General features: G+C 34.6%; 2 protein-coding genes across 4 annotated transcripts; one reads left to right on the top strand and one right to left on the bottom strand.

Annotated features, from left to right (window-relative positions):
* Positions 1-1,695: 1,695 nt before the first annotated feature.
* On the bottom strand, positions 1,696-10,103 carry LOC140811436 (calcineurin B-like protein 1). Of its 3 annotated transcripts, none has more exons than XM_073169321.1 (9): positions 9,753-10,103; positions 8,980-9,102; positions 8,041-8,123; positions 7,063-7,122; positions 5,623-5,731; positions 5,462-5,514; positions 2,454-2,534; positions 2,158-2,270; positions 1,696-2,075 (listed from the first exon to the last, which is right to left on the bottom strand). In XM_073169321.1, exons 2-9 carry the CDS (start codon positions 9,056-9,058, stop codon positions 2,012-2,014), a joined length of 642 nt encoding a protein of 213 aa, XP_073025422.1. In that variant the 5' UTR covers positions 9,059-9,102; positions 9,753-10,103; the 3' UTR covers positions 1,696-2,011. The 3 variants fall into 3 exon arrangements, with proteins under 3 accessions (XP_073025422.1, XP_073025421.1, XP_073025420.1); XM_073169320.1 differs by having other exon boundaries at positions 8,980-9,112; positions 9,865-10,103; XM_073169319.1 differs by having other exon boundaries at positions 9,865-10,102.
* A 2,505-nt stretch (positions 10,104-12,608) lies between these two features.
* On the top strand, positions 12,609-19,886 carry LOC140811600 (NAD-capped RNA hydrolase DXO1). Its single transcript, XM_073169588.1, has 14 exons — positions 12,609-12,865; positions 12,944-13,529; positions 14,170-14,399; positions 15,011-15,076; positions 15,163-15,241; positions 15,915-15,994; positions 16,081-16,104; positions 16,248-16,372; positions 17,461-17,677; positions 17,761-17,814; positions 18,947-18,993; positions 19,124-19,208; positions 19,489-19,552; positions 19,623-19,886. The coding sequence occupies exons 2-14, from the start codon at positions 13,100-13,102 to the stop codon at positions 19,724-19,726; spliced, it is 1,605 nt and encodes a 534-aa protein (XP_073025689.1). The 5' UTR covers positions 12,609-12,865; positions 12,944-13,099; the 3' UTR covers positions 19,727-19,886.
* The last annotated feature ends 2,569 nt before the right edge of the window (positions 19,887-22,455 follow it).

Here is a 22,455-nt window from a genome sequence, read left to right as displayed (position 1 = left end):
TTTGGGAGGTGGTTGTTGTGGTCTCGATGTTAGAGGAACAAACGAAGCTCCTTTCTGTCTCATCAGACCGGCTTCTGCTCCTTTGGCTCTGTTCAGGGCGTCAGTAAAGTTTTTCAGTCGCCATGTGTTCACCAATGTAAAGATCTCGGGGTTCAAACCATTGATGAACTGATCAGCAGTAGCTTCCTCGCTCTCAGCCACATGTGGGGCAAATCTCAACAAGGTAGAGAACTTGGTCACATACTCTTCAATGTTCAATTGACCCTGTCTCAGATTGGCAAATTCGGCCCCCTTGTCTTTCCTATACGACACCGGGAAAAATCTCTGATAAAATTCATTTCTAAACACATTCCAGGTAATAGTCGTACCTCGATGCTCTAATGCTCTTTTTGTAGTAATCCACTAGTTCTTTGCAACATCCTGCAACTGGTGTCCTATCAGTCGAACTCGTCGTTCATTTGTATACTCCAACGAATCGAACAACATATCTATGTCATCCAACCAACTCTCACAGTCAACCAAAGTCTCTGTTCCTTTCAGGGTTGGCGGTTTGAATGATTGAAATCTTTTCAATAATTTTTCCATAGGAGTGGCTGTAACATCCATGGGAGGATTCGAAGTACTACTTTGTTCCGGTACTCTTCTCGGAGGCATATCTGATAATCAAATGGTTTAGTAACCCAAATACAACAATCAATTTCAATTCTCCTCTGATCATCTTACTGCTGATCTAGAATTGGTGCTGATCCATTCTTAATAAAACATATTACTATATCAAATCAGATAAGCAAGTAACATATATTAAAGCAGTAAGACATTCCAACAATCAAAAGCAGGAAAGAAACCTCAATCTACCCCGCTCACTATCTTCTATCTCAATCTAAAGGATCTATCACTCTGATACCACCTGTTGTGGAGAGCCGCGTACACCCTCCGCGCATATGCGTGAGGTTCTCTGCCCATCTCGCGCATATGCGCGAGGGCTAATGTTCTTCGCACATTTTTATGCATTTTCTCGTCTTTCCCGGTCCGATCCTTTCCGTCTATAATCACATCAATTTAGCAACAATTCATTCCGGATTATCATAATCAAAATCTCGGACATTACAATTCCCACACCTAAAAGTTTCCAGCAAATGAGGGTCACAGGATATGACACCTACAATGTAAATCCCAAATATATATTGTTGTTCCGAATAAGTGAAATCATATCCAATCATGTGTGTAAAAATTTCGATTAATCTTAAGGTTGCTTTCATCCTCTGCCTCTCCTTTCAAGGTAGACCACTCACCACCAACGTTTTAAAAAGCGTAAAACATGACGATTTTTTTGCGAAATTAAACATGAAAAAATTTCTTTCTGCGATTTTGATTAATTTTAAGAATAAATACATAAATTTTATAAAAAAAATTACTCTAGAGTGATCATCAAAGAATACTTTGATGCCTCTAATGTGATTTTGTTATCAAATATTTAAACTTTAATTTTTATAAAAAAAAAAATGAAAGAAAAATTAACTTAAAATTTAAAATTATATTCAACACGCTAGCGCTTAATCGCGTTTTTTTTATACTCTTCCGTGATAACTCAATGATTACAAAAAGCTTATTTTTTTGCCACGTCTTGCATTGTTGAATATTTAATCCATTAAATATTTGTATTTTCGTTAACTTGGAATTTGAAGCTGTTGGGGATCGAAAAATTTGAAATCGACTAGCTTGTAACGTGAATAAAATTCACATTTTACAAATTCAAGCCTCACATCAAAAGAAAGACGCACGGAAAGTGCACCTCGTGTGACAAAAGAGTATGAATCTCAAAGAGGGTAAATTATACTAACATTGCTTCACGGAAGTCCCATTTTGCATGCATTACATTTCCTAAATAGCACAAACCTCATTACAAGCATCAACAGAAATGCATCTTCAATGCAAAGGTTTGCTGTTAGTAAAACATCTCCACCTGATTCCTACAAACCAAAAGCATAAATGGCAGGCCTGTGCCTTCATTTTATGTAGCGATTTCATCAACCTCTGAGTTGAAAACAAAGCTGGGAAATGTCGTAGTTATGTCCCTAGATAAACCACAAAATGATGTAGACTCATTGTATACACAAAAAAGAGATGTGTAAACATGTAGAACCAGCCTCAAAGTACCTCAAATATGGAAGGGTCATTATCTTCAACAATGAAGGATTTTGGGTCACAAAGTTCTGCCATTCTGATTTATCTATTTTTCCATCTTGGTTGATGTCCGCTTCAAGGAATGTCTGTCCATGATAGGAGTAAAAAATTATAAAACTAAAACCGTGAAGGTCAAACAATACACACGAGCTTTCAAATGGAAGGAAGGGGTAAAATATTCAAAGGATTACAGCTACGATACGTTCTTGAACCTGACATCAAGTATTGTGCAACCACCTGACAAAAGTACTTTGTACAACTTCACTTACCTTATCCAATATGGTCTCGATGGTCTCATCAGCCAACTTCATCTCGGATTCGCACAGCAGTGCTATCAACATTTGTTTAACCTGTGAAAGACATGAAGTAAGCAAATTGGTTTCATGAAGACAATGGTATTCACAGATTGCTCCAACGATCTTATAAATGGATGAACTTCAGTGAGTTCAATTCTTGTATAAGAGAAGTAAAACAGGTAAGGAATGAAATGCATAAAAGAAAATTTTCAACACCTGTGAAGTAAATTGGCTACAAGATTTTTTAATAGAATAAACAGGAAAGCTCCCAAATTATGATTAATACATCATCCTATCTAAAAATAAATCTACACCGATGATATTTCAAGAGATAGAAAAAGAACAGACTGTTATTGACTTCTGTTCAGGTGTTCTAGAGGATTGGGGCAAGACTATGAGATGCAAAACAGCCCAAATAATACAAAGCTCCCAACATTAATAAACTATACAGAAGAATCCAGAAAGGGGAGAGAGGAGAGGTTTTGCACTTGTAATGGGGAGGGAATAAGAAGGGGAGAGTTGGTTATTTTTCAGTCAACAATTTCTGAGGGGATGTTGCTAACATTGCAAGGGGAAGAGAGGATTGTATTATGTTAGAATATTATTCTTACACAAGGGGCCATCTAGACACATGGGAGTTTGTCATTATCTCGTAAGAGTTTCACTATTTCAATGAAAATACATTTCTATTATGATATTTAGCTTCAAATTTATCCTCATTCTGTCCTTGAATTGTGTATTTTTTTATGTAAAAATTTTATAGTATACATACACTGGGCATCTCCAGGAGTTGTAACATTTTGTCTGACCTACTGGATACAAGAGGGGCAAGACTGTAAGACAATCACCAAGAGTGACGCAAAACTAAAAGCACTAGAAAAGATAGTGTCGGTACAATGGAGCAGTACCGGACTTGGGATATAGATTAAATATCCTCGCCAATCTCCGACATCCTTGTTGGAGATGAAAGAAATAGTTGATGGAAAAATTATACGAGGAGACAATAAGATTACCTCAACAAGCCTCGATCAGAATTCCAGAAATACAGGGATTCCACCAACATGCGGAAGATGAACCCACCAAATATATGTCGGAGGAGGAAGAGATAATCAGCCAAGAACATTGGCAAGGAGGAGATGAGATGAAACAAGCTCTAAGGAAGTGGAACACCCAACTTCCGTCGAAGTACCCCATGATTAATCGAGTTCCAATAGGTGTAATAATTGTATGAAACAAGGGGCCATGCAAAGGTGTAATTGGCTGAAAAGAGAATCACAGAAATTCTCTGGAGGAGATTTTCTTACGAACATATTAAATGCTACAGCAGAAGAGAAGCTTCAGATCTGTATAAATTGTTAGCATCTCTTAGGCAAGGACGAAAGCACCATCAGTAGAGGATATGGAGAAATTTGAGCTGATAATGAAGCAAATTGAAGGATTACTGGAAGAACAAATGTTAAGAGACATCCTACGCGGGTTAAACAATGGTTTAGGTAGAAGGATGAGAACACATGGGCCCACAACCATCAGTAGGGCCATGGACTTGGCCCATTTGATTTAGGGATGAGTTTTATGGGGATGAAATGGGTCTGCGGGGGAGTAGATAATTAATTGTTGGTGCTTGGGATGGAAATCACAGTCAAAATCTAGAAATCAGGCAGATGGAGAGGGAACTTCAAGAACACGGGGTAAGAAATCTCTCACTGGGATGAGTCCAGCGAAGCATCAGGTTCCAGGGATCCATAATGGTACAGGTGGCGGAAGCAACCTTAATGGGAGAGAAGGTAAGTCAGTATCATTGGCGAGCATCGTTCCTATACTTACCAAAAGTAAGGGATGAGTTTTATGGGGATGAAATGGGTCTGAGGGGGAGTAGATAATTAATTGTTGGTGCTTGGGATGGAAATCACAGTCAAAATCTAGAAATCAAGCAGATGGAGGGGGAACTTCAAGAACACGGGGTAAGAAATCTCTCACTGGGATGAGTCCAGTGAAGCATCAGGTTCCAGGGATCCATAATGGTACAGGTGGCGGAAGCAACCTTAATGGGAGAGAAGGTAAGTATCATTGGCGAGCATCGTTCCTATACTTACCAAAAGTACATCAACATAAAGGAAAAGGCTCAACAGAAAGGAAGAGGGTATGTGTTTCTGATCCGGACAAAATTACATCACACAACATTAATGTCCAGCTAAATCATTACATGTCATGATTTTGACAAGGATGAAGAAGGATAAATTGACGAAGAACATGAAATGATAGGGAAGGACTAGGCAGCCACAACAAATTGTGATGTGCTCGAGCTCTAACTATACTCAGTTAGGGGATTCAACTGTCTACAAACAATTAAAAATCGTGGCACATTGACTGGTGCCCCGCTCCTTGTTATGATTGACTGCAGGGCGAGCATAATTTTATTTCTGAAAATTTTCTCAAATAATTGGTTATGAAGGCCGAGGACACAAGGAATTTAGGTTAGATTGGCAGGTGGCATTGAATGTCGGCTTGGCTTTGTCTGAGAATTGAAGGTGGATTCAGGGTGTTGAAGTGGTGGTCGGTGCATATTTATTTGGGATGTTTCACATCTCCTAATCTTAACACAATCCTCTAGAACCCCCAAGCCCAAGCATCTAAAATGTACATGCTATATCTTTAATCAGAAAAAATTTATATTCCACGTTGTCCTGAATTTGCACATCTAGGAATGCTAATGCACATGCATTAACATAAACTATAATCGAGAAATGAAAAAAGAAACAGAGAGAGAATAATCAAATACTGCCAGCATTCTCTTCAAATTTTTTGGATCAAGCAATACATGATACACAAGCTAAAATGTATTCTAGAAGATGGACACTAGAAATTATTTTTCTAAATAACGACAAAATGTATGGCTGAGAAAACACAAAACAGAGGAAATATTCCTGTATTGTTTTCACATGAAATGTATAAAAGGAACAAGAAATTAACGATATTTTTACCTCTTGTCGCTCGATATATCCTGTGCTGTCCAAATCATATAACTTAAATGAAACTTCAGCCGAAAATAAATAAACACGTCAGACATTAATTCGCTGAAATCTTGGAATACATAACAGAAATATTTATAAACAGCACCATTGTGATGTTTTCCCTGACTTACAATTTATTTTATCCTCTAGAGGTGCGTTTGGGTGGAAAACATTGAGTGATCTAACAAAATCACCAAAATCAATCAATCCTTTTCGCTTCACGTCAAAAAGATCAAATATCTGTAATCAGAAAATTGTTGGCCATATTATACCACAAAATTCATGTCTTACTGAAAATAAAAAGGTAACGGTGTAATGGGCTGCAGCTTTTATCTTCGCATAAACTGGAAAAAAACATATGTCGTCACTCAATATTGTCAAATTTTAAGTACATGCCATGCTATATCCCAAGCATCAGAGGTAAATATGGTCCCACCTCATATTCGGCCAACTACATGTGAAAAGGAAGACTCTGGAGCATAAACTGAGAAAAATAACATGGATTCCAAGATCAGATCAAGATCCCACGCCACACAAAAGTTCTGGGTGTAGGCCAACTAGATTAGTAGCGCTCCTTCTGCCTAGTTCCTACAGATAGAAGGATTTCAACTAAAAACCAGCGCTCCTTGCATGAGTGCATCTCAAACTAATACCCTGGTTTGATTCTACATTGGAATTCAGGAAACAATATCAAAGCAGCCTTAGTTCTTCTCCAATCACGTCTCTTCGCATGTAAAATAAATCATGGGTCATGTATCTTTGATTGATGATATCAAATAAACAGAGTTGAATCTTTCTGTTGAGGTAAATGAAAACAACCTGAAGAAGTGCTTGATCCTAAAAACTATAGAACTTGGGGCATCTCTAAACATGAATAATGCATCCTATAACTGGTTGAAAAAAGTTGGCAAATCACTTCTCAAGATGACAACAGAAGAAACAGATAAGGAAGGTTTTCGGATAAAGCGCTATTTGCTATGATTTGCATTTCTACATAATTTGCACATTTCAGTAAGATTGAAAGGAAATAAATCAAGGGTTTCCAATTTTCAGCTGTCCACAACTGGAACCCAAAAAATAAATGGCAGGTACCATTTTGATACTGAAATCCATGAATCTGGGCACCCGATTCCTGTACTCCTCATTATAAGTTTCAGTGAACCAACATACAGCCCATTCATTTGGAAAACAGCAAAATCAATCACATGCAGGAGACCAACATATAATGAAAATTATCGTAAGTCAACCATACATCAACGGATGACAACATTTCATTTTCCACAAATCGAAGTTCCATCTATCTATTCACAGCAGAATACTCTATTACAGCAAAATACTCTATTGGCTGGATGGTTGAGACTTGAGACTTAAAGTCAATAGATCATTAAATCATGGATTCAAGCGCTTCCTTCATTTTTGGGTTTAAATAAAACAAGTAAATGCTTGCACAGATATAACAATAAGACACATACATTGAGTTAGGTTCTTTCACAAGGATCATAATAAAGATAACAGCTTAATAATCAATTGAGAAACAAACGATCCCGTCCCGATATTTTAAAACATTGTACCCGGTTTGCAAAAAGATTCTCTTTTTTCCTATTCTTGAACAAAGCCAATTGAAGTTCTTCCTGCATTTTGATCAGTTCCAAATACATCAGAATAAAAATAATTGGTCTACCTTTAAAGAATTAAGCCAGCAAAGTAAATAAAACAATGACCTCCGTACTGCAGATGGAATCAAATATATCAAATTAGAGAGAATAAAGACGAAGTAACACTGCCATATTTGATATTACTAAGCCAAATGAAACTAGAGAAGGGGAGATCAAGATATAGTTATACCGTATACATAAGATCATGCCAAGTGAGAAGTGGTAACACCAAGAAAACATGTAACGCCAAACCAAAAGTAAAGAGACAAAACTAATAAAAGAAAAAACTTTTTTATGCAAACCCCAACAAAACACTTATATTCTACAAATTTATCTTTTGCATATCATCTTGTAACAAAAATGTGAGTCAACCACCGGGTAAAGAGCATCAAAGAGAGAGGTTTTCAAAGGGCTAAAATTGTCTTCCAAAATAAAACTTTTACACAGTTCAACCTAATTTACTTACAAATAATATCTTAATAAAATGATGCATCTGGGTTCCTCTAATACCAACTATGAGAAACACAATTCTTCTCACAACAAACCTTTTTAAATGCACACATTTTTTTATGAGAAACGATATTATATTAATTAATTAAATTAATTACAAAAGGTGAACCAAGGGTCCACGTAAAACGAAGTGAGATCCATAGTCAAAATAGACTAACATAATACTAGACCCCAATTTCTATGCAAATCTGAGACCGAGAACGATTTGAACTCTATAATCCTTGAACTCCAGCATGAAACCCTGAAATTAATCGCACACGGCCACACTATATAAAGCCAAAAAACACCAGCAACTGTAGGTGAGCGATATGAAAACCTACATATAAGCTAAATCGTCAAAAAGAATATGGCTAGAGATGCAATTAATAATTCGGTAAAAGTTACCTTATTTATTAGCCCATCATCAATTACAGAACTGCTGATGCTCTTGAAAAGCTCAAATAGAGCTTCAACCTCACTCACACTAACTGCAATTCCAAAAGTTACACAATCAAGTTCTACTTGTCATCAGACAAAAGGAAAAAAGAGAGTACTCTAGAAACATCAATCATAGGTGAAAGCATTTTCAAAAACAAATCATTTATCATAAGTGAAAGCAGGAAATACTCATGATTTGGAGCGAAACTTTTTTCTTTGAGAAGCAATAAATTGGCTAATAGCGTCAACATCAAAAAAAAATATGACCAGGAATTTCACGTAACCCTCAATGAAACATCTCTTCCGTGGAGATTCAAGAACCAGAAAAACATTGTCAGTAACAAAACTCTTTTGAGATACAACACAAGTATCAAAGATTGAAATGAAGCAACTCCAAAAGCCAGAATACATAAGAGTACAAGGCTATGGAAAAGTGTATCATCAAAGAAGACCATAGTGCAGGTTTATGCTGAAAAACCATGGAACTGTAATACAGAAGGAAAAACACAGCTCGACTAATCCTACTTAATGACAATCCAGTAAAGGAACAAGGAACTGAAGCACAACAAGTCGAAAAACCCAGAACTGCAATATGCACATTTTTGCACATACAGTCTTTCAAGGCTACTGACTTGTAAGAATTGATAGGGCATGCTAATTTTAAAGTTTTCATCCATCCCAACAAGTTGTTCCACATGAATGACCAGGTCCTTAATATATGTGTGTGTGTGTGTATAATATAATAATAATTAAATGTGTTACAGTCTTTCCAAAAATTACATAGAAATGCAGTTTTATATTCAAAACTTGTGAAACATTTTGTTCTTCACGCTTCGGAGTGGAAATATCCATTTTAAAATAGAAAAATGAAATAAACTAACAGAAAGGGGAAGAAGAACCACTCACAAGCTGTTTGTGAAGCAAGTAAAACTGGGTCTTCATGTCCAGGAAACTGTCTTCTTGTTGTAGATTGAAAACAGCCCATCAATCGGCGAAAAAAGCTTCCCAATTCACTTGTGTTTGTATCACCTAGGCATCACTACAACATATCATCAAAATTTTCGTAACCTTGCAAATCACATATCGCATATTTCATTCAAATTTAAAAGAATCAATTCATCTATTTCGTCAATTATAACGGCTAATAGACAAACGCCTACAATTCATGGTGCCAATTAAATTGTGTCATAAATCACGTCACAGGACTCCCATGTCAGCCACGGATCAGAATACTGAGCTAGGAGATAGCCTAGTGTGCAGTGGAATGAAACATACAATTTTAGATAAATAAATATGCATTAAAATAATTCCACTTGGGATATTAAGACATGCTGCATCACATCTACTCTTCATATGTAAAAACAAGAATGACATACAACAATTGATTCAATCATGCAAGCCAAGATTCCAGGCTTTAAGATAACAGTTGGAAGATAGACCCAAAAAATATGTTAAATCCTTAGTCTTCTTGATTTCCTATGTTATGTAATCAACGGTCTTTTGTCTGGAAAATGGAGGGAAAATAAAAAAATAATAAATCACAAAAAAAAAAAGCATACAATCATCTTAAATAACAGTCTAAATAAAAAACATGCACGATATAAAGAAATCAAATAGAATTAAAATCATATCTCGCAGCAAGGAATAAATACAGAATATACAACCCTTAATCGTCATACCACGTCAAAACAAACAAACAACTCAAAACCGAAGATCTAGGAACCATTAAAGAACCCTAAACCCAGAATTCCCCCAAAAAAACGACTCAAGATAGAGAAACCCATCACTAACCAACAAAAACACGAATCCCGCCGAAAAAAATGCGACGCCCTTGTGGAGTTCTTTTTCGACGAAAGATGAGCGGAGTTTGATGTATATGCCCTAGGATTGTATAAATGATTCGGGATTCTGTGATCTTTGGTAGAAACAGAAGCCTATAGGGGAAAGGCTGATCGCGAAATGCTGAGGAGGTTACATTTCACGCGTGATCGAAGCGCGTGGCAAGTAGATCAAAATAGGGCTAATGTTCTTGTTTCCCTATTTCAACTTTGAAAATCAGTCAAAAAAAGAAATTTAGTCAGCGCTCAAATAGTCTCATTTTTTATTTTTTAGCAAAGAGACCGGAGAATAATAAGTCATGGTTTCATACATGGATAAGTGATCAAATTGATCTATTTTAAAATAGAGATGCAATTATTCAGTTATATTATATAAAATAATAATATTATTTTAAATATATCTAGTACTATTAAAATAATATTAACAAAGTTTGAAATCCAAATAATTATAGGTAAAAACTTGTGTGAGACGATCTCACAGGTCGTATTTTGTGAGGCGGATCTCTTATTTAAGTCATCCATGAAAAAATATTAATTTTATGCAAATAGTATTACTTTTATTGTGAATATCGGTAACATTGACCCATATATATATATATATATATATATATATATATATATATATATATATATATATATATATATATAACACACATCAGTATTATTATTTTACATATATCTAATACTATTAAAATAATATTTTAAGAAAGTTTGAAATCCAAATAATTATATATATATAATAAAATAAAAAATAGTGAATTGATCCAACACATTTTTTACTGGTTCAATAACAGTTCCATCGGTATTTGATCGGCTTTGATCGATTTGACTGGTAAAACGATTTTGGCAAAAACTTGTGTGAGACGGTCTCACGGGTCGTACTTTGTGAGACGGATCTTTATTTGGATAATCCATGAAAAAGTATTACTTTTTATGCTGAGAGTATTACTTTTTATTGTGAATATGGGTAGGGTTGACCCGTCTCACAGATTGTGATCCGTGAGACGACCTCACATGAGACCTACTCAACGATTTTTTGACTATATCTTATCCGTGATTGATTTTTGGTCGAACCTATTCATGTGATCCAATTATGAAAACATTGGTTACAATATGGTTACAAGTATGGAACCTCTAACTTTTACCAAGCTTAGAAAGGCAACTCACTTCACCTACAAATTAGGTGGATATATATTGTTTTGAGTCAATAATGACTGTGATGTGATACGTGTACATAATATTAGTGTTTTAAAAACGTTAAAAATGTGGCTCAAGGCAAAGTGTTGGGAAAAATTTTGCTTTAGACAATAGCGTGAGAAAAAAGAAATACAAAATGGTTTATTATATCGTGTACAAAATGCGAAAAAGCGTAAAAAAAAAAAGAGAAAACAGACATTTTTTATATAAAGATATAAGTTACTTTTTTATTTTAAAATAAATTTTAACTCTTAAATTTTATTTTAAAAAAATCAATATTTAAGAATATAAATTTTGTAAAAAAAGTTCAAATACATCGAAATAAAATTTGTATTTATCATTCCTCTCTTTGCAATTAAGATATGACATTTCATTCAACAAAAAGTTTTACTCCTCGAAATTTGTGATTTTAATACTTATATTTTTTTATAATTTGATCATTTATGCTTAAAACCAAAAATATTATCACAAATTTAATATACATGTATAATTGTATAAATATGTAGATATAATAAGCAGGGATATATATTCATAAAATACCAAAATCCGCCCAGACTAGCTTGTACACCTATTTCATCGGAGTTCTGAGACTAGGTCTGAACCGACCTAATGTCATCCTTAAAATCGAGTACTCGAAAAATCGGGTAGCATTTTTACTATTCGAACCTTATCCAAAAAAACTACCCGACTTTCGAGTACCCAAAAAATTCAACTAATAGGTGACCAAATTTTGGGCTTAAAAAAAAATTACTTTTATTTCCATATTTAAAATTAAGAACAAAATTTATTTCATTGTCTAAAACAACAACAAAAAACAGAAACTATTTGCATTCCTAGTATATGTTGGTCATACGTGCGTAATTTGAGATAATAAAACTCAAAAATAAAGAAACGTAGTTTACATGTCGAAGATGAATGTGACCTCTGTGCACCCTTTCAAGATGCGAGAAAAACACCAACTCCGGAAGTAGAAATGGCTGTTGACGAGCATATCAAATTTCAAGAATTTATCAGTCGATATAAAAGAATAAAAGTCAAATATGCTCACTTCGCACTGTGCTTTAATTGATTATTTGTGAGATGAATATAGTCATTCAAATGTTTGAAGTTGTATTCTTATTATATTCGAAGTTGTATCTGTATTATATTTGAATTTGTATTCATATTTTTCAATTTAAATAATTTTCGTATATTAATTGATATTATATATACATTAATTTATTTTATATAATTAAATTATAAACTTAAATATTATTATTTAAATTTATTAATAATAAAACATTAATCATAAATAAAAATATATTAAATGAAATATAGTAATTAATATATGTAAAATAAAAGAAATATTTTGAAAATATTTTTTTTGGAGAAAGATCTGAAATAAATGAGTTGGAGATAAATGATATATTTAATGTAAAAAACATATTATTTTTTTTTGTAAAATTTACGTCAAAATATATTTTATAGTTGAAGATGATCGAGATGATGCGCTCATCGTTATGCTTCCATTCTAATAGTACAAATCAGTTGCCAGTTGCCAAGTTGCAAGTGAAGCTGAAAATTAGGGTTTCGAAAGATCTGAGTTTGGTCTTCCCAAATGCACTGATACACATGACGCTCTATCGCTTAACGGAATCATAAAAAAATTCATATGCTGCGGCAATTTTATTTCCCTTCGGAACTCTCGATTAATTTCGCGGTGCAGTTCCGATGTTCTAATTCCGTTGCGTAGTTCCGATATCAGCTGATCGGCTAAGGTATTTATTGCTTCCTTGAGATTTTTCGATTTATACCAAAAAATCTGTGATTAGAATTTATGGTAAAACTTCAAACAGGTTTGAGAAACTGGAGCTAGGGTTTGCGCTGGCTGGAGGAATCACGTTATATCTGTTGGTAAAGTGAAGATTTGAGGGAGCTGGAAAGATTGACAGAGGAGATACTAGGAGAGAGACGCTGCTTTGGGTTTGTCGTGTTTGAAGAGAACTACAAAAATGGATTTTGCAGAGCAAGCAATGAACTTGTTCGGAGAATCTTCAGATGAAGAAGGGAATAACAATGACTCGAATCACAATGAAGAAGAACAAGATGATAGAGGGCAGCAACAAAAGCAAAGCTCTTCCTCATCATCTGCTCACTCTTCCTCCTCATCATCGGGGCGTTCTTCATCTGCGTCTTCCTCAGCGTCATCATCGTCCTCAAATCAGAGCAGCAGCAGCAGCAGTGATGGAGAAGAACAAGAACAAGATATTCATGATGCAGGGGAAGTGGGGTTTACTTCTTACAATAATTACAATAATGATAGTAACAATCATGACTATGGTAAAGGGGTCGATGAAGTCGGGGAGGAGAGTAAGGATCTTTTTGGCGATGACAACGAGGATTACGCTAAAACCCCCTCCAAAAGTCCTTACCCTGTTCCTGGTATTTTGCTTAAAATATATTCTTTTTTTTCTTGATCTTCAATTTTTGTTCAGGCTTTTGAAATTTGTAATGTAATCTTTCTAATTGTCTGATGATTTTAATTGTTAATCCGGTTTTGAACGTTCATGGGTTTTGAGTATTTTGGGGACTGTTTTATTTGGATTCCCTACGTGGGTATCTGTATCAATCGAAGTACATACTGCTATGTTAAGTCTTTTTAAAGACATAGCTTTGCACATAACATAGAAGGGAAAATAATCAAAGTGTTATGATCTGTTAACTTGAAAATAAAGATACATGGAAATAATATGAAATTATTTCTGAATTATTCTTGTTGATTTTATTAGTTAGACATTGAAGATTGATTTTTTACCATGACTTAGAAAAATCTGGAACTATTTTGTGCTTTTTGGTTCCTTTGGATATTATTCAAATGGTTTTTATCTCAAAACAGTGTCTTTGAACTTACATTGATGTCCAGAGAGAATACTAAATGAAAAGTGATTCTAACAGGTTTAATTATATGCGAGTACACTATTCTGTTGTAGATTTGAGCAGGCTGTCTACAATGGTTTATATGGAATATTTGTCCTTGTTTTGTTTTTAAATTTATTTTCTCATTCTTGTCTTGTGTACTCAGTCTTACCTGCCATACGTAATACAAACAATCACACAAGAGGTGGTTTTGGGCGTGGCCGTTGGCAAAATGATAGAGGGATTCTTCCCCGACCTGGACCTTATCCACAAAGGCAAAATTATGGTCATGGTCCCAATTTCTTTAACCCCCCTCGTGATGAACGCTTTGTCTCTGAGTTGAAATTTTCAAAGAGTGAAGAAACCTTGGCCAGAAAATGCATTGCCTTTCAGGAGGTAATGGTTAACTAATATCTTTAGAGCTGCCAAAGTCTCACAAATACAAAGCACCCTTGTATTGTTTTTAGATAACTCCTTGTAGTTTTGAGTAAATTTCATGCTGTAGTATTTCATGTATTTGTGAAGATGCATGCGTTGTTCATCTTATGTACCTCATGAGGAGCATATTGTTTTTGTTGGTATTGGCCGACATTCTGGTGGATGGATCAATAGAGTGCTGCCACTATTTTATGACTTTACCTAGCTCACCCAATTGTCTAATCATTGGTAAAATCCTGTTCGACATAGACATCTTTGGTCAAGTCAGTTTAGGCTGCAAGATCCCAAAACAGTCCACTGCTTGAAGAAATTCTACATTTTCATTCTTGATTAAGTTCCACATTTCCAGCATGACATTTACCCCTCAATTGTCTAAAAGCACATCCATAGAAAAACATACAACTTAATTTTACCACCATCCCCGATGTTATTCTCTATTTTTGATCCTCTTGAAAAGGTACGAGTGTGGAAGGCATGTACTGAGCATTGAATCATGCATTTGTTGTGGTAAATGAAGTTTGATTTTTTGTTTCTGATCCATTCTCATTGATGTGTATTTTAACAAGTAGCCATGTGAACTTGCTTGCTATAGCCGTGTTGAAGGTGGAGATGTCAAATTTGACGATCGCAGTTTGGTGAGCCTTTATTTCCTTTTCCTTAGAGTACCCTTACCTTTTTGGATTATCTCCTTCTGATCTATCTAACTATATCTCATTGCCAGAGGTTGTTTAAGCGGCTTATCACTGAAGATATTGGAACTGACCTTAACGATGGTTTTGATACATTCATTGAGAAGCAAGGTATGGTGCATCTTACATCCGCGCAAGTTTATAAAATTCGCTAGGCGCTAGTCAGGCGCTTAGTCCCCACCTAGGCTCTAGACGTTGGTCTGGCGCCGACGGTATCAAGAGACTTGTAATGGTTCTTAGAATAAATTTCAACCCAAACTTTGTTAAAATCCAATTGACAACTGATTAATTACTCCTACTTCTTCTACTGAAGACTGGTGAAGATAATAGACAATGCGGGATAAATCAAAATAGAGAAAAAAATTACGTTTAGGCCTCTTCGATTCTCTTATGTGTGCAAAAGTAAACAGACAAAGAAGACGAGAGTTGTGTGTTAGGACAAGCACAAACCAACAAATCGTTGTTATAATTGGCTTTCAATCCCAAACATTAAAAGCAAAAATCTGTAATTCTTTTTTATGTAATGTTCTGGTTTAATTAGACTTTCAAAAATTAAAAGCCCAAAAATAATTCCCAAAAAAACTCTAAATGCCTAGGCCTACCTAGGATCGCCTAGACCAAGGGCGCCTAGGCTGGCCGCCTAGCACCTTTCCGGTGCGGCCGGGCGAGCGGCCGCCTAGCCCGAGTTTTAGAACACCGGATCCACGATTTTTTGTTAATTTGAATTGAGTTTATGAATATCAAATGTGGTGTGCCATGAATTATTTGCTTGCTTGCTTGCCAGATTTGGGTTCTCGAGGATTTGGAGACCTTCTTGCTTGCATAAGAAATAAAAGCATACCCCTTCATAACATGCACTTCGTGGTAAGATTATGCTCATAATCTGCTTTATTGTGCTCAAGAATATGTTTCTACACAGTTGATAACTTTTTTTCCCACTTATGTTGTAGACATATCGAAACAACCTCAACAAGGTATCTGATTCTCTGGTTGTTCGTATGATGGATGCCGTTTTTATTGAAGATTATGTTTCAATATTTACGCATCAAGTGAATAAAAGATATAATTATATCATCCACGATCATATTCTGGTAATCTTTCAATATATCGTTTCTAGATATTGGCTACTGCTTATATCAGACACGAGCCTTGGGAAATGGGAGTGCATAAGAGAAAAGGAGTCGTCTATCTTGATGTGCATAAATTACCAGAAAGGCCGCAAAGTGAACTGGACCGTCGGAGGTACAAAAATATATTTATGAATATATTCTAAATGCCTTCTACTTTGGCGCTTGATCCTTTTTCTATCTGGCTTGGGGAATGGAAAAAGTGGCTCAGATTGTCTGGTTGTTTACGTAATTCTGGATTATTTGCTTCGTAATTTGATACATGATCTTTCACCTATGATCTTTTTTTATTGTTGTCGGGTGGTGGCGATGTTTTAAAGGTTATATAAATTCAAGGTTGTCTGTGTGGTTAATATTATGTTCTTTAAGCCTCATTAATATTATGTTCTTTAAGCCTCTTCCTATGACCATGTCCTCCTGTATAAATTGCGAACATGTTTTTGTTTCTCATCCTTTTGGTCCCAACTAAATAAAATGTCTTCTGCCCAAACATAAAATAAACACATTAGTACTCCATGTTACACACATATTTTACGCTCACTCTTTGTCAGATAAAGAACACCCATATCACTTTTTCCCAGATAAGTTTCTGAAAAGTTGCCCCTAGATGCATAGGCCTGTACCTTTTACATAAAAACAAACATGTTTTTGTTTCTCACCCCTTAGGTCCCAACTGAATAAAATGTCTTCTGCCCAAACATAATATAAACACATCAGTACTTCATGTTACACATATTTTACTCTCACTCTTTGTCAGATGAAGAACACCCTTATCACTTTTTCCCAGATAAGTCTCTGAAAAGTTGCCCTAGATGCATCGACTTGTACCTTTTACATAAAAACGCTGACTTAAATTTGAAGTTGGCATCGACCAATTATTTTTTCTCTCACTAAGCTGAAAAGTAAAAAAAAATTGGGTTCAAAAGCAATGTTCTTGATAAGGTAATTGATGCCGTGGTTTGTAATCAGCCTTCTCAATAGGAAATGCTATTAGGATGAATGACTGGATTTACGTGTACATCAAATGGAAACAAGTAACTGTAGATTTTATTCCCACGTGAACTCTTAATATGTCGCAAACAATTATTGTAAAAATTGAGTATTTTAGTTGTGCACTTTTGACTCTGTCCCTTTTATGTTGTATAGTTATATCAATGTCTAAGTTCATTTCCATTATCTTTGTTCACTTTTTTCTAATGACAGATGTTATTGGGGGTATTGTTTTGAGACTCTTGCGACTGAGGATCCAAGAAGAGCTGATGGTGATGGGATTCATCATGTCGACAGTAATGTTGAATACTGCTCTGTGATTAAAACCAAATTAGGAGCACATCGAATATTGATGGGTGCCGAAATGGACTGTTGTGATTCAACTGACGAGGGTAGAAGATTTTATGTTGAACTAAAAACAAGCCGTGAGGTTGGCATGCCTGTTAAATTATTTTGTACTCTCTTCTTTATCTACCCAATTTGGAATTTTAAATGCTTTTTGTGCTTATACAGTTGGATTATCATACCGAGGAAAGATACGAGAGGGAGAAATTGCTCAAGTTCTGGGTAATTTTCAGTGCAAAGTTTCCTTTGGATACCTGTCTATATGCATGAAGAAAGACTGGATAATTATTTGTCTGACAGTTTTTATTTCTGTTTCTGGTTTCCTCCATATTGTTTGTTGATTACACATTCATGAATACTTGTATCTTTACGTTGCTTTGAATAACCCAGGTTAGACCTGAAGATATTTACTTATTTGATGGAGTTTGAGGTAAATTTTTCTGTCCAAAATATTATTTGGTTTTAGAACCACATGTTTTTTTGCTGGAATTTGAGAAAGAGGAACCCAGTTTTGAATCAAAGGAAGCCAGAAGCGTGAGACTCCTTGTTATTTTGAAAGGGAACTATTATCCTAGATTGTGAGTTGTTTCTGGAACTGAACCATGTGTATGCTTTGTCCGAGTTTATATCAACCCGAGTCAGTCTTTAAGATGACAATTCGAGTTTTCACATGTGACTTTTTTTATATCAATATAGAAGTTTTCTTTTTTCAAATTATAGTGAGCAGTTGAAAATGAATTTTCCTGAAGTTTACGTTTTATCTCCAAGATTTTGAGCAGCGTAGGCTTTTCAGCACTCTGTTAGATCGCTCAAGAAATAGAATAGGTCTCTTGTGAGACGGTCTCACGAATCTTTATCTATCAGACGGGTCAACCCTACCGATATTCACAATAAAAGGTAGTACTCTTAGCAGTTAGCATGAAAAGTAATACTTTTTCATATATGACCCAAATAAGAGATCCGTCTCACAAAATACGACCGGTGAGACCGTCTCACACGAGTTTTTGCCCAAGAAATATGGTGATGGAATTTGTTGATAGTGATCTTGTGCTAGGTAAATTAAGATTGTCGTCCTACCTTTGAGAGGAAACAAAATATCAACATATAAAGATATATGTTTTTAGCTCTGTTGTGTGACTGACTGTTATACTTTTAGAACACATGAAGTACAATGCCTTACTTGAAATCGGTCTTGTGAGCCTTGCAAGTTTCCCTGTTTGCTTTTATGATCATTTTTCATTTCTGACTCATTCTTGTTGAGTTTTACTCTGGGTGAAAATGGTGTGCATTTTATTCTGAAATTCAAGTCATGCATTACCTGTTATAAGTTATAACATTGCTAGTTGGGATGCAGATTCAGTCTTTCCTTGCCGGTGTACCATATATTGTGATTGGCTTCAGGTATAATCTCTGGCTTATTCATTTTAGCTCTTATTCATTTTAGCTTTCACTATCTGATAAACTGAACGCTTATTGATTTTCCTTTTACCTTGGTTTAATCATACATTTGGTTTGGTGCCTTTTAATACAGGGATGATGGTGGGCGACTTGTTCGTACGGAACGACTCAGAACCAAAGATATAACACAGAGAGTAAAGATGAAAAACTACTGGCAGGTACTTTGACAACTCCATTTATTAATTTGGTTATAATTTTTTAAAATAAATATATATATTTTAAAACAATATAACGTAAAATGGTGCTCCCCAAGGGAGCTATATATAAAATGGCGCGAAACACCATTTTTTCATGCCATTTCAGTGCAGCATTTGACACGGTCTTGTTGAAGATTTTATTTAACTAAGTAATGGAAATGCTATTTAGTTTGATCAACAGGGAATGCATAAAAGCAGCTTTAATTTGATTGGTTATTTAGAGCCCTCATTTTGATTGCAGGGAGGCGTTTGTCTGGCGTTTGCTGATGAGGTGTTGTGCTGGCTTTATGGAACAGTTAAAGAAAGTAAGAAACTGATGGAATTTGGCAAATCGAAATTAGATAGAAAGTCTTGACATTTTTTTTGTGTCTGCAGATGAAGACTACATATTGCAATTTGCTGCGCCTTTTACTCGGTTGGAGCTTCTTCAAGCTCAGTCTTGCCCAGATGTTATCTCCAACCATGTTGATCAGCTATGACACTCTCACTGAAACAATATTTATTCAGAAATCTGCAAATTTGGGGTCGATAAAATTTCAATTCGAACTCGAGCCGTATACCCATTAAGTTAATACTGGGTAAATTTTCATGCATCAAACATGGAATGAAATAACAGAAGTACGTTTAGCTGTCTGGTTATCTTTTGTCTCATGTGTGCAGATGAATCACCTATCGAAATAGGGAGTGTTATTTGTGCTTCAAAAAGTTCTATTATTATTATCAACAATTAACAAAATTACCCCCTTCTGCCTTCTGTCTAATTATATTTAATTTATTAATTATTTGACATAGTTAAAATTACAATAAAATTAAAATCATGCTTAATCTCTTGTTGTAAAGCTTGAAGCTTGAGAATGGCCATTCATCAAGCGTCACTTTTTAGAACCTTGATCTTAACGTAGTTCATCGGTTTAAACGGATATAAATAAATATTCAATTTGTTTTTTTTTTTTTAAAGTTTAATAGGTAAACCAAAGTTTTAATAAGTATAATATAATGTAATTTTTGAATTTCTTTTTCTATGGAGACCTGTTTTGAAATCAAGTAAATTTGATGATTTATTTTCTTTGTAGAATTAATTTGTTTAATAAACTGTACACAATTTTTTGATAGCTAATTTAAATTATTATTTTTGGTTATTTTTTTTTAAAAGGACACTGATTAATTTGGTTAATTCAAATTTAAGAAAAAAAATGGGTTCAATTTTTAAATTTATTTCATGTGGTAATTTGTTGGTAATTCGATTCCCCTCTAAATGGAACCGAGTGATTATTTAACGATAATGTTTGGTGAAAGTATATGCCTGTATATTGATGACTATTGAATTATTAGTTTAACATTGATGAATGTTTCAAATTGACGGAAATCTAACTCAAATATTGTATAAAATTATCGAATAAAACCATATTTTGATTTAAGTGCGTAGTTGAGTTAGTAACATTTGTTCGAAGATAATAATTCTTCACAGCGGTCCGACACCAATCATGTACGGTAAGTAATCGATTTGCACAATACAAATGCTTAAATAAATATGTGATATTCTTTTGCCTTTTGGTAGAAGCTCTCGGCCCTCTAGCTTTCTCATGTATAGAGATATATTTATCCATTGCATCATTATCTATTATGTATATAGTAGAAGTTATTTTATAGAAGTAATTATTCCCTCCAATTAATTCATATGAACAATTGAGTTACTTGGATCGGGTTGATGGCTGACCTGTTAACCCATTCGTTATTTTTACATCTCACACTCGCATATGAGGGCTAGACATCTTGCATGGATTGACTATAATCATATAACACCAATTTCATACAAGTCAATGGATCACGTGATCAACAAGCACATAAAAAATAAGAGCTTATAGTCATTCGTCGGTTAATGATATAGAGCAACTCAATTCAAAATATTATGAGGACATTTAGCTAGCTATATCTCATATTTATTTTATTACGGTAATCAACATATTCTCTTGTCACAAACAAAAAATAATAGGAGCATACTTGATTCAAAATATTTATCTATATTCATGTATTCAATATTATTTTCTAACAGGTAAGTTAAACATAAATAACCGTCTTGTTTATTTTTAGCTGTTTTCTTATACATGTATCACATTACATAATCATTCATAGCTATTAGTAGCATGCGTAGAATCACTAAAATAAAATTAAAGAAACAGCTGAAAGTCTTAAGGATATAAGATTATGTTTGTATATAAATCTATGGATCTCACATATTGACAGGAGACTTGACTACTTATTATACAAATGGTCACCTCAGCACTTGTGGTATGAACTCGTGTTACGATGTGCTTTTTCCATTATTTGGAAGCGCATGTCAAAAAAGATATTCACATTGTACATATCTTAGTTCAAGTGTGTCTCAACACTTAACTTGAGTTTTTTTTCCCTCGTTTATCCTCCAACATATATCAATATAACGAAAACTCTAATCTGACTATCAAGAGTGGGAAAATCCATTTCAAGTACAATAAAAAAGTTAATGAACTAATCTCATCTTGGTAATTCATGACCAAAGAAACATTGTATGGATTTGTTCTCTACAAAATCAATACTATCTCATCTCTGCATGTTTCTCAGCACAAAGATGATTGCTCATGCGAGCGAGCCAATCTCAACTTGTCAGACATACCTTAATATACAGATAAATAATTCATGAAATAAATGTATACACATAACGCATAATGAAACATTATTATAATAATGAGCACAATGTATTACATATATATGGATTCAGTTACAATCGCATCCTACGTAGTCCAAAAGATTTAACATAATCTACAAAAATATATATTGGTATTGGCTTAGTAAAAAGATAGGCCACCATCATGCGCATAGGCATGTATTTTAAAACCACCTCATTCATTTAAACAATATCTTTGATGAAGTTGTACTTCGTGTTGATATGTTTGATTTTTCCATGGTATTTAGGATCTTTTGTGTAAGCAATTGCTGATTGATTATAGCAATAAACTGTTGCAACTCCAGCTGGATTGCTTACTACAACCAAATGACTCCGTAATCTTCTCAATCAGACACCTGATTGTACTACAGAAGCACATGCCACAAATTCTGCTTCCATTATAGATAGAGATGTACATATTTGCTTCTTGTTTCTTCACAATATACATCCATCATTTAGCAAGAAAGCATATCCAAATGTGGATTTACGCTCGTCTAAATCACC

This window comes from Primulina eburnea, chromosome 14 (genome assembly GCF_022965805.1).
Source record: "Primulina eburnea isolate SZY01 chromosome 14, ASM2296580v1, whole genome shotgun sequence".
NCBI classification, from domain to species: domain Eukaryota; kingdom Viridiplantae; phylum Streptophyta; class Magnoliopsida; order Lamiales; family Gesneriaceae; genus Primulina; species Primulina eburnea.
The sequence above is the reverse complement of the archived record's forward strand: the minus strand, read 5'-3'. Positions and strand labels throughout refer to the sequence as shown.

Excerpts from the sequence above, each read along its gene's own strand:
- LOC140811436 (XM_073169321.1), bottom strand. The coding sequence starts at position 9,058 with ATGGGCTGTTTTCAATCTACAACAAGAAGACAGTTTCCTGGACATGAA. Across the intron at positions 5,515-5,622 it reads TCTAGAGGATAAAATAAATT|TTTCATTTAAGTTATATGAT; the intron begins GTAAGTCAGGGA and ends TTTCGGCTGAAG. Across the intron at positions 2,271-2,453 it reads TCGAGACCATATTGGATAAG|ACATTCCTTGAAGCGGACAT; the intron begins GTAAGTGAAGTT and ends TATCATGGACAG.
- LOC140811600 (XM_073169588.1), top strand. The coding sequence starts at position 13,100 with ATGGATTTTGCAGAGCAAGCAATGAACTTGTTCGGAGAATCTTCAGAT. Across the intron at positions 13,530-14,169 it reads AAGTCCTTACCCTGTTCCTG|TCTTACCTGCCATACGTAAT; the intron begins GTATTTTGCTTA and ends TTGTGTACTCAG. Across the intron at positions 18,994-19,123 it reads TATATTGTGATTGGCTTCAG|GGATGATGGTGGGCGACTTG; the intron begins GTATAATCTCTG and ends CTTTTAATACAG.